This window comes from Balaenoptera ricei, chromosome 9 (assembly GCF_028023285.1).
Source record: "Balaenoptera ricei isolate mBalRic1 chromosome 9, mBalRic1.hap2, whole genome shotgun sequence".
NCBI lineage: Eukaryota > Metazoa > Chordata > Mammalia > Artiodactyla > Balaenopteridae > Balaenoptera > Balaenoptera ricei.
Genome location: NC_082647.1, coordinates 38252791 through 38267834, shown reverse-complemented (window position 1 = coordinate 38267834; position 15044 = coordinate 38252791). Strand labels below are relative to the sequence as shown.

General features: G+C 38.1%; 1 protein-coding gene across 3 annotated transcripts in view; it reads right to left on the bottom strand.

The window, feature by feature from the left end:
• Positions 1-15044, bottom strand: part of DOCK4 (dedicator of cytokinesis 4) — a 492329-nt gene that overhangs the window by 32453 nt on the left and 444832 nt on the right. For all 3 annotated transcript variants that reach the window (XR_009505001.1, XM_059933591.1, XM_059933592.1), the window contains exons 36-38: positions 7747-7895; positions 5369-5455; positions 3450-3554 (exon numbers count right to left, since the gene is read on the bottom strand). Coding sequence is in view for 2 of the 3 variants with exons in the window: in XM_059933591.1 (XP_059789574.1) it covers positions 3450-3554; positions 5369-5455; positions 7747-7895 (341 nt within the window). In the remaining variant the exon portion in view is untranslated. The remainder of the gene's footprint in view (positions 1-3449; positions 3555-5368; positions 5456-7746; positions 7896-15044) is intronic.

Below are 15044 nucleotides of genomic sequence, written 5' to 3'. Positions count from 1 at the left end.
CAGCTCTGTGAGGTTTCTGTGATTGCGTCAAATGCCCTGAGGAAGAACTCTGGGCCAAAGTGAGGAAGTTAGAAACCACCCATGGGCAGAGGGCTCGGGGTTGCAGCTGAGAAAAAGCAGCTGCAGGCACACAGAGGAAACGACAGCAGGATTGGGTGCTGAGAACCTGCCACAATTCCCCACAAGCCTCTCAATGAATCACGATCCTTTGAAAAACACAAGCTAAGACAGACTCCCTAGAAATTAAGACCCCCCAAACAATCCTATATTTAAAACTTTCTCGATAGAAGTCATACCTTCTGATGCTGTATTATTTGCTTTTTTTCTACTCAAAAGATAATCAACAAGGACCTACTGTATAGCACAGGGAACTCTACTCAATACTCTTTAATAACCTATATGGGAAAAGAATCTGAAAAAGAATAGATATATGTATATGTATAACTGAATCACTTTGCTGTACACCTGAAACTAATACAACATTGTAAATCAACTATACTCCAATATAAAATAAACTTCTTTAAAAAAGATAATAAGTTTGTTTGATAAAATAAGGCAATACATACCTTCCTGCATCTTACAGAAGTCCCCAAATAAATATCTGAATACTTGAAAAACTGAAACAGTTCTAAAAAAATGCTTATACATCACAACAGTTTGTAAAATCAGGGGAGTTCCTCTAAGCGTAAAGTCATTCAATGGTATTAAGAAATCATTTTGGAATAAACATAAATTTTGGGTCTGATATTTGAGTTTCTGAGAAATAAAGAGGAATTAAGCATTTCCTCCATCAATTTTTTTTTTTTTTTTAAACCACAGCTTTACTGAGATGTAGTTCATATACCATAAAATTCACCCTTTTGAAGTATGCAATTCAGTTGCTTTTAGTATATTCACACAGTTGTGCAACTATCAGCACTATCTAATTTCAGATTATTTCCATTACCTCAAAAAGGAACTCATGCCCATTAGCAGTCACTCCCTAGTTCCCCTCCCCTCAGTCCTTGACAACCACTAATCTATTTTCTGTTTCCATAGATTTGCCTATTCTGGACATTTCATATAAATGGAATTATATAACATGTGGCCTTTTGTGACTGGCTTCTTTCACTTATAATATTCTCAAGGTTCAACCATTTTGTAGCATATATCAGTACCTCATTCCTTTCTTACTGCTGAATATTCCATTGTATAGCTGTACCATATTTTGTTTATCCATTCATCAGTGGATGGACATTTGGACAGTTTCCTTGTTTTGGCAATTATGAATAATGCTGCTATGAATACTCATGTACATGTCTTTGTGTGGCTCTATGTTTTCAATTCTCTTGATTATATATACCTAGGAGTGGAATTGCTGGGTCGTATTTATTAATACTTACTTTTTTTTAATCGTCTTTTTTTTTTTTTTAAAGGAAACACATACCTGTGGTATAAAGAATTCCCAAATAGTACAGGGCATACAATAAAAAGTAAATCTTTTTCCCATCCTTGACCTCAGTCATTCTCCTTAGACAAATCATTATTCAAACATATTCTATGCATATAAAACATTGTCAATAAAGAACCCATTTTCCATGAGGGTAAAAAAAACCTACTTTGATCATATAATCATATAAATATATTAATTTATTTGAGCTTTAAATATTTTCTGGAAATTGATCAAACAATGAAAGGAAATTTTTAATGTTGATATTTGTTTTTAAATCAAAGAACAGACTAGAATCTGATTTCCTAAAAAAAGGTCTAGCCTCATGATTCCAAAGGGTACAGTGCTCTTTAGAAACCAATAGAGGGTGACCCTTCTCTTTCATTTTGAAGGAAATGCCATTTATTTCTAGAAAAGCTGTTTTCAAAAGAACAGTGATATAGAGATTGATTTATTCCAATTGACTTTTTAACAAAATTCATTTTATTAGCCGATGCAGTCCTCTAATTTGCTAAATTCCCTTTAAAATTATGGCTCCTAAACTGCTTCTGATTTTTAAAAACTTTACACTTTTAATTAACACTAATTGCACATACTAGATAGACATCTAGGATACTTCGTAATACACTTGCTAGCTGAATTCAGAATTTGATCAGGGCTACAACACTTTTGTGGGCTGCTTTCTCTATAAAAAATATTAAAAATCATATTGTATGACTCATTTGGTATAAAGACAAATAGATGAATAATAATCTAATGTATAATATACATTATAATATATGCTATAACATTTTCTTTAACCTAAAAGTTCACTTTTTTCTGGGACTTTCCTGGCAGTCCAGTGGTTAGGACTTCACCTTCCAATGCAGGGGTTGTGGGCTCCATCCCTGGTCGGGTACGTCATGTGGCTCCTCTTTAATCCAACAAAGAGATTTTACTTATGTCTGCGTGGCACCCAAATACACTGTCATTTCAATCAGTTAAAGATGATTGATTTGTTATTTGAGCATTTGTTCTATGTAATACTAAATCAATCTTTGCCTATGGTGTTTGGGTATTTTATATATATATATGAATAAAGGTTTTATATATATAAAACCTTTATTCTGAAAGGCAGGTTAAGTTAATGACTATTAAAGAAACAATGAAGTCAAATCTTTCTCCTCTCTGTTCGCCTTCAAGTACCCCCATCCTGTATCTATCCATAGGTACTGACAGTTAAAGCAAGGTATTTAGGGCAACACAAATACCAAAATATTTGTATATTGAGATTTAAAGTTTGTAATGAATTCACTCAATGTTACAAAATTATCCTAGACACTTCTCCTTAGTTGCTTGGGGAGGTGAATTTCCTCTCCCAACCAAAGCTTTTAGGTAAGCAAGTGTAAGTGGGATGTTACTTATCGAAATGTTATATAAGTATTCAAGCACATAAGAGACTTCTCGGTACAGTGTGAACAACGGTGAGAATGGAATCAAGTATTTTACTATCCAGTAGGTACCTTAGAAAGTCTGGAAAATTTTCCTTTGTAGAAATAGTTTCTACTAGCAATAAATTGCATCTCTTTGCTGAGTGCCATTTAGCTTTTCACAGAATCGACTAGGCCAAACAACGCTCTTCACGTGATTCTGGAGGAAGAGTTTGCACATAATGTGAAGCCGCTATGTTTTCTGCAACTCCGGCCATTTCTCTCGAATGTTAACTCTACGGAAACCGCATTCTGAAGAGAGACTCTCTATCACACAGGGGAAGCAACTGTAATTGCCAGAGACTGCTCATAAGATATAGTAAGCTTAGAAACTTAAGAAGAAAAATCAAATGATTGTTTGAAATCTTGGGAAATTACACAAAACAAGTCATTCTAAATGAGTGTGTTTGCAAACTCCAAAGTTAAAAGAAAATCTCATGACGTTATTTTACCCTGTCTTAAAAGGATAAAATGTCATTCAGATCTTAGTTTGCTTGATTGGGATATCTATATTGGAAGTATAAAAGCAAATTAAAGAGTATATTACTTACTCTTAAGAAAAATGGAAATTTTTTCCCATAAAATCCAACTCTGAAGAACTCTGGTTCAAGACGTTGCTGGTCCATAATTTTGTCATACAAAGAGGCTTCCATCATCTAGCAAAGAACAGGGGAAACTTTAATCATTTTATCTCATCTTTTAGCTCTACCACCTCATAGAAGAGGATATTTCTTCTATAAAAAGGAGAACATCATTTTAGTTCAGTTTGCAGAAAAGAAGGTTTGACTCCCTTTCTGTGCTTTAAGGCAGGGATCAGCAAACTTACTCTGTAAATGACCAGATAAAATAAAATATTTTAGGCTTTGCAGGCCACATGGTCCCTGTCACAACTACTCAATTCTGCGAGGCACACAGGCTGCAGTTTCCTGACCCCTGCTTTAAAGGATCGAGTATATTATTACGTGTTCTCACCAGAGAGGATGATTTCTATGCACCTGGTCTATCGAGGAAATATTTTCTTCACAATAAGACAAAAATTAACATGAACTGTTCGAGGCAAATTCTGGAGAATTCTCGTACTCACCTGTGGACTCGGTTTTCCTGGGCCATGGAAATTTGGGACATTTGGAAGGTGCAACCTTGTACAGGTTGGACAGGGATAAACCAATAAACCAAACCAACGGGGGCCCATAGAGCAAAGTGCTGTCTGGGCTGAAAGCTCTTAAGTGTGTCTTTGACAAGGTTGGAACTACGAAGTACATAAAGCTTATGGTTTCCCATTCATGGTATTATTATCCCCAGGGTTTCCACAGGAAGACTAATATTTCACTTGTAAACATTCCCCCTTCCCCCGCCCCCAGTAACAGCACCCAAAAGAGCAGTTGGCGTGAAGTGCAATGCTTTGGGTTTATAAAAATCTTAGTGACTATGGCACCCAAGGGCTCTAACGGGCAAACACTGTAACCTCGATTCTGTTCCGGGGAGAGGATGCTCAGAGAAGCACAGCAACATTTTTATATAAAACTGCAGCGCCTGCCAGCGCCAGCATGATGGACTGAAGTTAAAACAAGGCTTTTCCTCCTTGGTTTTGATGTTAGGAGAAATATCGATGAACTGCTGACATGAAATACTATGCCCAAAGTACAGGGCCAGCTCCTGCCAGCTGAAAAAGTCACTTGTGGTGTAAGGGATTTTGAGCTGTTAAAGGTTTATGAGATCATCTCTTAAATTGCTACCTCAGCATTAAAAGGCAACACCATCATCTTTTTTTAAAATGTATGTATAAAAGCTGATGATCCTGTTTTAGAAACCCTGAAGAGCTTAAGTGTTACAAGATGACACCAAGTGTTCATGACTTTAAAGAACAGGACTTGGAGTACCAGAGGGACTTGCACGAATCTGAAAGAAAAGAAGGTATCAAACATTTGTTCAGGGACACAAAATATTAAACTCCTTGGGCTCTTGGGTACTAAGACCTTGGTTTCAGTTTAGCAAATAAAAACATATTTCTGAAGTGAAAAAGATTTGACACCTATAGAAGTTAACCCCCAAATATTTAAAAACGTGTCAGCTAGTCATTTTTACTATTTTGCTGTGCAGATTATGGGACTAAGAATGGTACATTGTTACAGAGATTTGTGTGCAAGTGGCAAGCTCTTCTAATAGTGTGGAGAGTATCCTTAACAAACCAAAAGTATTTATCTTGGGTTAAATTTTATATTTCATATGTCAGATGTGTTTAGAATAGATCAAGGGCTCCCTTTTTGTATATTAATCAGAAAAATCACACAGATCAACATGTTGTTTCTCTGTATAAATAGAGGGGTATGCTTCAGAGGAAAGGCATCTTTAAAAAGCTTTTCTGCAAGACATATCAAGACCATCACAAAGCTAATTTCATAGCGCCGTATTGGAAAGCTAAGCAAAAAAGGATTCCATAACCCGATTAGGATGCATCCAGGTACCTTACCCTCATCTTGCTCAGGTTTCTATAATCATAATAACTTTCGTACTGCTCTGCAATCTTCCGGCACAAGATGATGCCATTCTCCCAACACTGTGGACAAGTGAATGACATAAATGTTCATGATCTCACAACATTTACTAACTTCCACCCAGAGGTCAGGAGGTGACTGCTTTCAGATGATCAAGCCTTACTTCTTAACCTTTATAACCTACCCTTAAGGAACCACTGCAATTTTAAGCATGAAAACAGCATGTAATTAACATGTTAACTATCAAAAATCTTTAGAGTGGGAAATGATAACCCACCACAAGTCATTAACATATGGCACAAAAACAACATTTCCTGGCATCATTTCAAAATTATCATCTTGAAGATGTGGTGTATACACACACACATACACACACACACACACACACACACACACACACACACACATATGCACACAATGGAATACTACTCAGCCATCAAAAATAATGAAATAATGCCATTTGTAGCAACACGGATGAACCTAGAGATTATCACTAAAGCAAAGTAAGTCAGACAGAGAAAGACAAATACCATATGATGTCATTTGTATGTGGGATCTAAAATACAACACAGATCAACATATCTACGAAACAAAGACAGACACAGAGAACAGACGTGGTTGCCAAGGGTTTTGGGGGTGGGAGAGGGATGGAGTGGGAGGTTGGGGTTAGCAGATGCAAACTAGTATATATAGGGGTTGGATAAACAACAAGGTCCTACTGTATAGCACAGGGAACTATATCCAATAGCCTGTGACAAACCACAATGGAAAAGAATATGAAAAAAAATATATGTACAACTGAGTCACTTTGCTGTACCAAAGAAATTAACACACCATTGTAAATCAACTCTACTTCAATAAAATTTTTTTTAAAAAAGTAAATGTATAGGTAAAAAACAAAGAAACAAAATTATCATCTTGAAATAACTGCTGTTCCACAATGGTCAAGGAGATGAATAAGCAGGCCCTCAATGCTGGGGTGGGGGGAACTGCCACCGAACCCTAAGGCCCAATTATCCACAACTGGCACAGTGGATTCCTTGTTTGGCCCAATTTCACTCGTAAATTGTGAGGGTTTAATCCAGCTGGTTACTCTAAGGAGAAATGCAGAAATCCTTTGATCTAGCTCAGGTATCGGCAAATTTCTTCACCAAACAGTAAATACTTTAGGTTTTGTGGACCATACAGCCTTTGTCACAACCACTCAACTGCTGTTAAATCATGAAAACACATCCGTATAGACACACATGAGCTTGGCTGGCTTCCAATAAAACTTTATAGACAATGAAAAGGGAATTTCATGTAATTTTCTCATGTCAAATCATTCTTCTTTTGATTTCGTTCAACCAATTAAAAATGTAAAAGTGATTCTTAGATTGTGGGCTGAACAGAAACAGGCAGTGAACAATTTGACCCATGGGCCGTAGTCTCCAAGCCCTGATCCAGCACAAGCTCCTGAGAATGGGCCAAGAGATGCAGCCAGAGGTTTTGTAACAGCTTATCTTAAGGGTGGAAACTTTACTGCAGGAGGGCACAGAGGCATTTCTTTGCTATTAACGTAACGAACGATATGTCAGTGTAGTTTGATAAATAATAGAAGAGGATAGGAAAGAAGCAATTCCCTTGCATCAAATTTTTAGGTGTACCCAATTATGTCTTATAAGAGAACGACAGCCACTGGCTGTATTTTAATTTCCTGTTTAACCTTGGCACTTTGGAAGATATACGTAAATCTAAGACACGTATCACCAAAGCATCCAAGTGTTCAAATCAACCGGGGTCAGATTCACAATTATTTTTCTTCAAGAGCACTGCAAACCCTTGAAGAGGGAGCAAGGGGCAGGGAGGTGATGTGCTGCATCGCCTTATTAGCTCAGGGAGGTTTTCAACACCCCGTGGCAACTCTCAGTATATGACGGGATGCCATAAAATGCTGTAAACAAATTTAGTTTCATTTATTTTACCTTAAAAAAAAAGTGGAAGGAGGCAGATTACTACATGCCAATTTGGGGAGCTGAGTGAGGTGTGATAATGGCTTTTCAGATAATAAAATGCCTGGGTGTCAAAACCTCTAGATCAGTGTTTCTCAAGGTGGGGTCCCATGTTCATACACATTGGAATTTCCTGGAGTCCTTGTTAAAATTGCAGAATCCCTTGCCTCAAGCCAGACTTACTTAATCAGAATGTCCAGGAGTAGGGCCTGGGAATCTTAATTTCAATAAACTCTTTGGAGTCTTTAATGCACATTGAAATTCAAGGGCCCCTGCTTGAAGAGGTGGCCATCAATGAACTAGAAATAAAGGAAATGTGACAATCACCTTGGGAGATGCCACGGGTGGGCGGGGCCACCTACCTTGCCTCTGTCAAAGTTCTGGATGATGGCGAGGTGCAGGTGCTCCTTGCGTTGCCATTCTGTCTGCATGGGGTAGGTCAGGAACTCCCGGAGGGGCCGATCAGACCATTCCAGCAGCTCATCATATAACAGGAGAGTATATGCGGCCTCTGAAATTCAAGTGGGAAGGTGATGATCGAGACAGGACCCCAAAGAACCTCCCTTCAAACGGGGCTGGTTTGGGACAAATTGGAGAAAATACTATTCTCTGAATGTCATGATACTAAAGAAAAAAATGTCCAGAATATATGCCACAGAAGGTTAATGAATGATGAGTTCCCCTGGGAGATGGAATTATCAGAGATTTGTGTTTGATCTTTTGGTTCTCTTTATTCTCTCTTTCTCTCCTTCCCTTTTTTTTTTCCCCCCCATAACGTTCATATGCTACCAGCATAATAAAAATGTTTAAGGGTATCTCTGTAGCTGGTTCAAAGATGTAGGTAGGGGAGACATGCTTTTGTTTGCTAGGAAGTTCATGGGTAAATCCCTTGGAGTGGGACTATGGGCATCTTCCAAAGGGCATGCTTAGGAAGCAAAAAATGATAGCTAAATTCTCCTGGATAATAAAAGGCTGAAAAATCTGAGAGTAGTGCATGTGTGTGTTTGTGTGTTGGGGGGGTCAGGGTACAGGCAGAATTTAGGAGAGGCAAAGCTAGAGAGGAGCTGAGTTCAGAGAAGAAAAATTTTTTAAATCTAGCAACAGAGGAAGGACAAGAAAGAGTAAAAGTATTGGATAAGCAGTGTGTGTGTGTGTGTGTGTGTGTGTGTGTGTGTGTGTGTGAGAGTACAAACTGTGGGGGCTGTGTGCTATGACCCCCATGGTTAGCCCCAACAAATCTTCAGTAATGGCTACTGAAGTCATGACATGTTTGGTGTGGTTGGAATTTCTTGGGGAAACATGAAAAGAGATGACATTCTATACACACGCGTGAAAATGGTGACCCACAGGCTTAAGCATAGTTGACAGCTACTGTATTTAATAGAACACTTGCCATTCTGCAGGTCTCTTCTTTTCCTGAACCATAAATATGGCCAAATACATCAAGAATAGGAACCAGAATTCACTGTCACCGATGAAGGACTACAATAATAATAATCTAACACTATAATAGCCAACGCATTTACTGCATTGAATAAAATGAACAAACCCTTATGTTATTTCTCCATTTAACTACCGCCTCCACACACATCTCAAAAGACACAGTAGGAGCTTTTACCACAATATCCATAAATGGTAATTCTTTTTTTCACCTATTTGCTTTAAGGGTAACTACACATAAAGCTCTTAAGTAACATGTTAAGTTCTAGTACTATGATTTGGCTATCTCAATGTATAACATATAGTTGTGATAAAGAGCTAGATTCCTATCACTTTTCTCTTTTCTCTCAAGTGTAGAAGTCCTGTAAGGCACAGGCTCTGGCCGTTCTTCCTCTTTAATTACCTTTGGTGAGCTCAATCCTGTAGCTTCAATGACTGCAGAAAAAGCTTTCATCACCCACCAGCAGTCTCTTATCCCCCAGCATTCAGTTTGTGTACTGTTACCAATATGACTTGCCTTCACTGCAAATGATCACATTGCTCCCCTGATTAAAACTAGCCAATGACTCTAAGTAACTAACAGAACAAATTCTTATTTCCTAAAGTGACAGAGAAGGCTGCCCATGATATGGTCCCTCCGCTCACATTTTCCCACTGTCCCTCCACTTGTTACAGGGAAGAAGGAGCCCGCCACTGTCTCTCCTAAGAAGCCTCCAGCCCCCTGACCCCATCATCAGCTCTTGCTGAATGAAACAAGATGCATCCTGACCCAGAGGCAGCTGCCCACCAGGGACAGAGGTGGCTTCTCTTGCTTGGGCACTGGACAAACCCTTTCTTGTGGTGAGATGGAGAGAGGGAATACCCGCTAAAGGGCGTTGGTTAATAAGTGGATGCAGAAACAGCTGAATTGCCACAACGTAGGTTGCCATGGGAGACTGCTTTCCAGAGGACAAGAATAGTGATGATAATAACCAGGTCATCAGAGCTGTGCTGCATTTGAATAGCCTTCTACTTTTCTCTGAGGCCTCCTGAGATAATTTCCTAACCTTTAATTACCCACATATTCTTATCATGCCAAGCACCTAAGAAAACACCATGTGTTCTTTGTTTTTCTGTCCTCCACACTCTTTGCTCCTGTTATCCGTACAAACTAAGGTTCCCCTCACTTATCACACCAACTGACACCTATGGTCCTTCACAGCCTTTCCGCTTTAGCTACTAAATAACTCCTATTTTCTCTTAGTGACACAGCTCAGGAATTATCATCTTTGTCTCTCAAATTTCTTGTGTGTCTCCCTGAGCACTCAAAAAATACCCTTGAGAGTAACCATGTCACAGTGAAAAGGGGGAGGGGTGAGGACTGAGGGAACCCCTCCCCACAGCTGAAGCCTGAAGCTGCCCGCAGGGTGGTACCTAAAAGGCAATGAAGGTCAAATTCACAGAGACAGAAAGTAGAATGGTGGTTCCCAGGGATTGGGGGAGGGGAAAATGGGAAGTTATTGTTTAATGGGTACAGGGTTTCAGATTGGGCAGGTGACAAAGTTCTGGAGACAGATGGTGGTGACGGTTGCACAACAATGTGAATGTACTTAATGCCACCAAACTGTACACTGAAAAATAGGTAAGATGGTAAATTTTATGTTATGTATATTTTACCACAATAAAAAAGTGAAATAAAGGGGGAGCAATGAAGAGTTTCTAATCCCTAAACTGCTTTCCAAATCATGTTTGCCCTGGGAAGGTCCAGGGGATGGCTGGAAGGTCAGGTGTGGGTGACTTGCCCCTGGGAAGTACGGAAAAACAAGTTAAGCATTGGTGGGCCAGCACAGGAAGCTGACAAATGACAGAATGGTGACATGGGAAAGGTGTGAAAACAAATTACACCTGTTTCAGAATTTGATTCGGGAAAATCATGATGTATACCTCAGGTAAACAGTGTGTGTAAAGGAAGCATTAAAGGAAACATGTATGCCTTTGAGGTGTTAACAACAGACTACTAAGGTTGTTTGAACACATTAACAAATTGTAGATGTTTTGTTATGATATGTTGTATACTTATTCCTCTACATCTTTAGAAGACAATACTACATATTGAAAAGAGGAGGATGAATCACATCCAAAATTTCCAATAGACAATGTTTTTAAAAGTGTTTATAATTCTGAACAAAAGGCATCATCACATAATTAAATATGGGCTATCTCATTCCATCGTTTTGAGATGTGTACAATGAGGACACCAATATGCAAAAAGAAATAACACAGGAGAAGAGTGGAGATGAATCAAGTAATGGAGGGCACTGTCACAGAGGGCTGGAAAGGGTTAAGCCATTTAAACTGAATCCTATAAAGATAGAGAAGTTTTTCCATCAATTTCACTTTCTCCAAGGACACACAAAAATGAGGACAGAAGAGAAATAAGAAACATGTTATATAGGAAAAGAACTTATTTCTTATGACTTTGGGGAACATAAAAACTGCAAGCTGAGTAAACAAATTAAAGAAAAAAGATTTATTCGTTTCCAAAATAGACAGATTTGGATTTTCAGAAAACCAAAATGCATCTGTTACATATCTGCAAGAGCTTGTCCTCACTTCCCTCTCTCATTTCTTTTTTTTATGGACTTTAAAATAAAACAAGTCTACTAGGTTGTTTTCACAGATAGAAAAACTAGGTTCACCATTTCTCTCAAAAATTGGCTACAAACTACTTTAAAATAACCACTTAAAACTCCCAGACAACAGAGCCAGCTCAAATATCTTAGTTTATTTAATCAAAACTATCAGCACATCTGTGTGAAGAGATACTGGGGCTTCCTGAGTGATTAAGGAATTACCATTATTGAAGGAGAGAAATCTGCTCTCAGGGTATTAAAATCTCATTGAGTGCATTCATTAGTAATGCATTTATTTAAATCTCACACTGCTAGGCACTGGTCAAAGAACTGAGAAGACTAAGAAGAAGAAAACATCACCTCTGTCCTCAAGGAACTTACCCTTCAACTAAAGATCTCTCTACTACCTACCTACGTACCTATTAACACACACACACACACATATACACCTTATATAACTATGAATAAAAACAACATGATAAATGTTTTAATGGAAATCTGAAAAAATTGCAATGGGAAAAGAGTTGGAAATATCAACTCAGCCCATGGCAGGGAGTGCTGGGTCACGGAGTTGATGAGGGAAGTGAAGGAAGGTAAAAACTTCATGGAAAAGATGATATAGGAGCTGGCTCTTAAGGATAAAAATTAGGAATGTAGTGCGAGAGGTAAGATGAGGCTGAGCAGACAGGTGTTGGTTCAATTATGATGGGCTCTGAATAAAGAGTTTCAGCTTTATTTTGTAGAAGACATGAACTGACAGAGTTATAGCTAGAGAAGGGGTTGGCAAAATTTTCTCAAAGGGCCAGAAAGTAAATAATTTAGGCTTGCAGGCCACACTACAACTTTGTTGCAACTATTTAACTCTGCCAGTGGAGCACAACAGCAACCTTAGACAATATGTAATTAAGTAGGCGTGGCTCAGTTATAATAAAACTTTCTTTACAAAATCAGCTGGCCGGCCTGCAGGTTAAAGTTTGCTGAGGTAACTCTGGGGATAGTTAGGAAGCAGTCCAGGTGAGAGATGATGAAGGCCTATTTGAGGCAGTGAAACTGGAAATAATGAAAAGGAAATGGTTTTGATGTTTAGGAAGCAGAACCAATTGCACTTCATGAATAAGAGGCATCAAAGGTATCATGAAGTCTCCAGTTTAAGAGTAAACAGTGATGCTCTCAAGTGATACAGTGGAACTGTAGCTAGAGGCATATTTAAATTCTGGGAACACGAGTACCACTTCAGAAAGGTTCCTTTACTCTTTTAAAGCTGAGGGAGGAACCATGATTCAGGAGGTCTTTGGAAGAACAGTGTGGCAAAAGACTAAGTACTGCAGTTCCTAAATCCAATTAAAGGGTTCTCATTCTCGTTAAGATGTAGTAAGCACATTCTAGTGTATCTTTCCCACTGATTCAACTAAAAACCCCAGACAAAATATCTAAAGCAACTCTTGGAGAATTCTGAACCGTAAATGAGAAGGTAGACAGAACAGGAAAATCAATACTCAAAAGAAGGACCACAGAGTGGTGAGTTCCTTGTTTTTATTTTTTGCCTTTTCTATCTCCTGGCTTAGCCTCCCCTGTCTCCTGGAACTGCAAATGGAAACAGACAGAAAAAGCTCCAAGAAAAGCTCCTCTAGTCAGAGGACTGGGAAGAGGACCTTCTGTGGGATGGAGTACTTTTGACTCTTCTGGTCCACTCTGAGTCCCAGGGACAAAGCTGTAAACCTGAAGTGTGACAATAGGGGCAATCACAGTGGCAGCAGCAGCAGCTTCCATTTTTCTCTTTCCTTTCACTGCTTTGCCCCCAGGGAGACCAACTGTACATAGTACATCACAGTGTGGAGGATCAAGCCTTGGCTCTGAGTACTTTGGCTCGGATCAAGTGAGAGTACTAGGAAAAGGAGCCCCTGGGAGATGGGAAGAGTGAGAAATATCAGAGAGAGGAAGGAGATGGAGGAAGGAAGTTTTAAATTCTGTGTATGACTTCCTGGGCTCACCCCCAAGCTGCACATGTGTAGAATGAACTAGAATCAACATAACAAAGATTTTGATAAATGAATTATGGTATAGATAAATGTCCATGTCCCAGACTCTCCCTGGGTGACATACATGCAGTGAAGACCAGGAAAGTGCTGCAAAGGCTTTGATAACTAAACTGACCTTCAAAAGGTGGCTCAGGACTTGAGGTCCGAAACTAACTGATTTTCTGCTAAAATAAAAATAGTCAACATTCTCCAGAAGATGAACTCTCATAATATTCAAAATGCCCAGGATATAATCCAAAATTACTTGACATTCAAAGAACCAGGAAAACTAAACAAATCTCAAAGGGAAAAGGCAATAACAGATGCCAATTCCAAGATGATTCAGTTGTTGAAATTATAGGCAAATACTAAGAAATAGCTATTACAACCATGCTACTTGAAGTGAAAGTGAACACTCGTGAAATAGAAAGATACATGTTCTTTGCAAAGAAATTGAAGCTATTAAAAAAATAGCTAAATAAGAATTTTAGAATTATATAACAAAAATAACAAAACCTAAAATTTCACTGGAAGGGCTCAATAGTTGAATGGAAATGATAGAGGAGAAGCAAAGGACTTGAAAATGGATGAAGCGAAATGATCCAATCTGAAAAACAGAAAGAAGAAAAATTGAAAAAAAAAACCGAAAAACAAACCAGGGTCTGAGAAACTTATAGAATGATACCAAAAGGTCATAAAGCTGGCCATCCATAAAACTGGAGTCCCAAAAGAGAGAATCAGTGCAGAAAATATATTTGAAGAAATAATGCCTGAAAACTTCCCAAATTTGGTGAAGGAAATAAGTTTATAGATTCAAGAAACTCAGCAAACCCAACTAGGATAAACTTAAAGAAAACCATGCCCATATATATCATAACTGAACTGCTGCAAACCAAAGACAAAGTCTTGAAAGCAACCAGAGACAATTACACATTACATACAGGGGAACAATTTAAATGACTACAGATCTCTCATCAGAAACAATGGAGGCCAGAAGAAAGTAAAACAACATTTTTAAAGTACTGAAACAAAGATACTGTCCAAACAAAGACACTATCCAACAAACATTTCCTTCAGGGATGAAGGTAAAATAAAGATGAAGGAAAACTAAGAATTCTTCACTATTAGATCTGCTCTAAAAGAAATACTAAAACAAGTTCTTTAGGTTGAATGAAAATGTTAGCAGAGGAAAACTGAGAATTTCAGGAATGAAGAAAGACCAACAGAAATGGTAAATATCTGAGTAAATATAACAGATTATTTTTATCCTCTTAAATTCTTTAAAATAGATATGACTTAAAAATTATGACATTATCCGACGGAGTTTTCAATGTACCTAGACGTAATACCTATGACACTACAATGTAAAGTGGGGAGGTCATAAAGTTCCTATATTTAACTTGAAGTGGTGAAATACTAACTTTAAGTAGACCGTGAAAAGTTGCTTTTTATAATCCCAAAAGCAACCTCTAAAAAACTAGACAAAGAGATACAGTAAAAAAAAAAAAAAAAAAAAGCCAATATATTAAAAACATAGAGTACTTAGAAACATAAATCTAATTAAAAATAAATTCCACTTTTAAAGGAGAA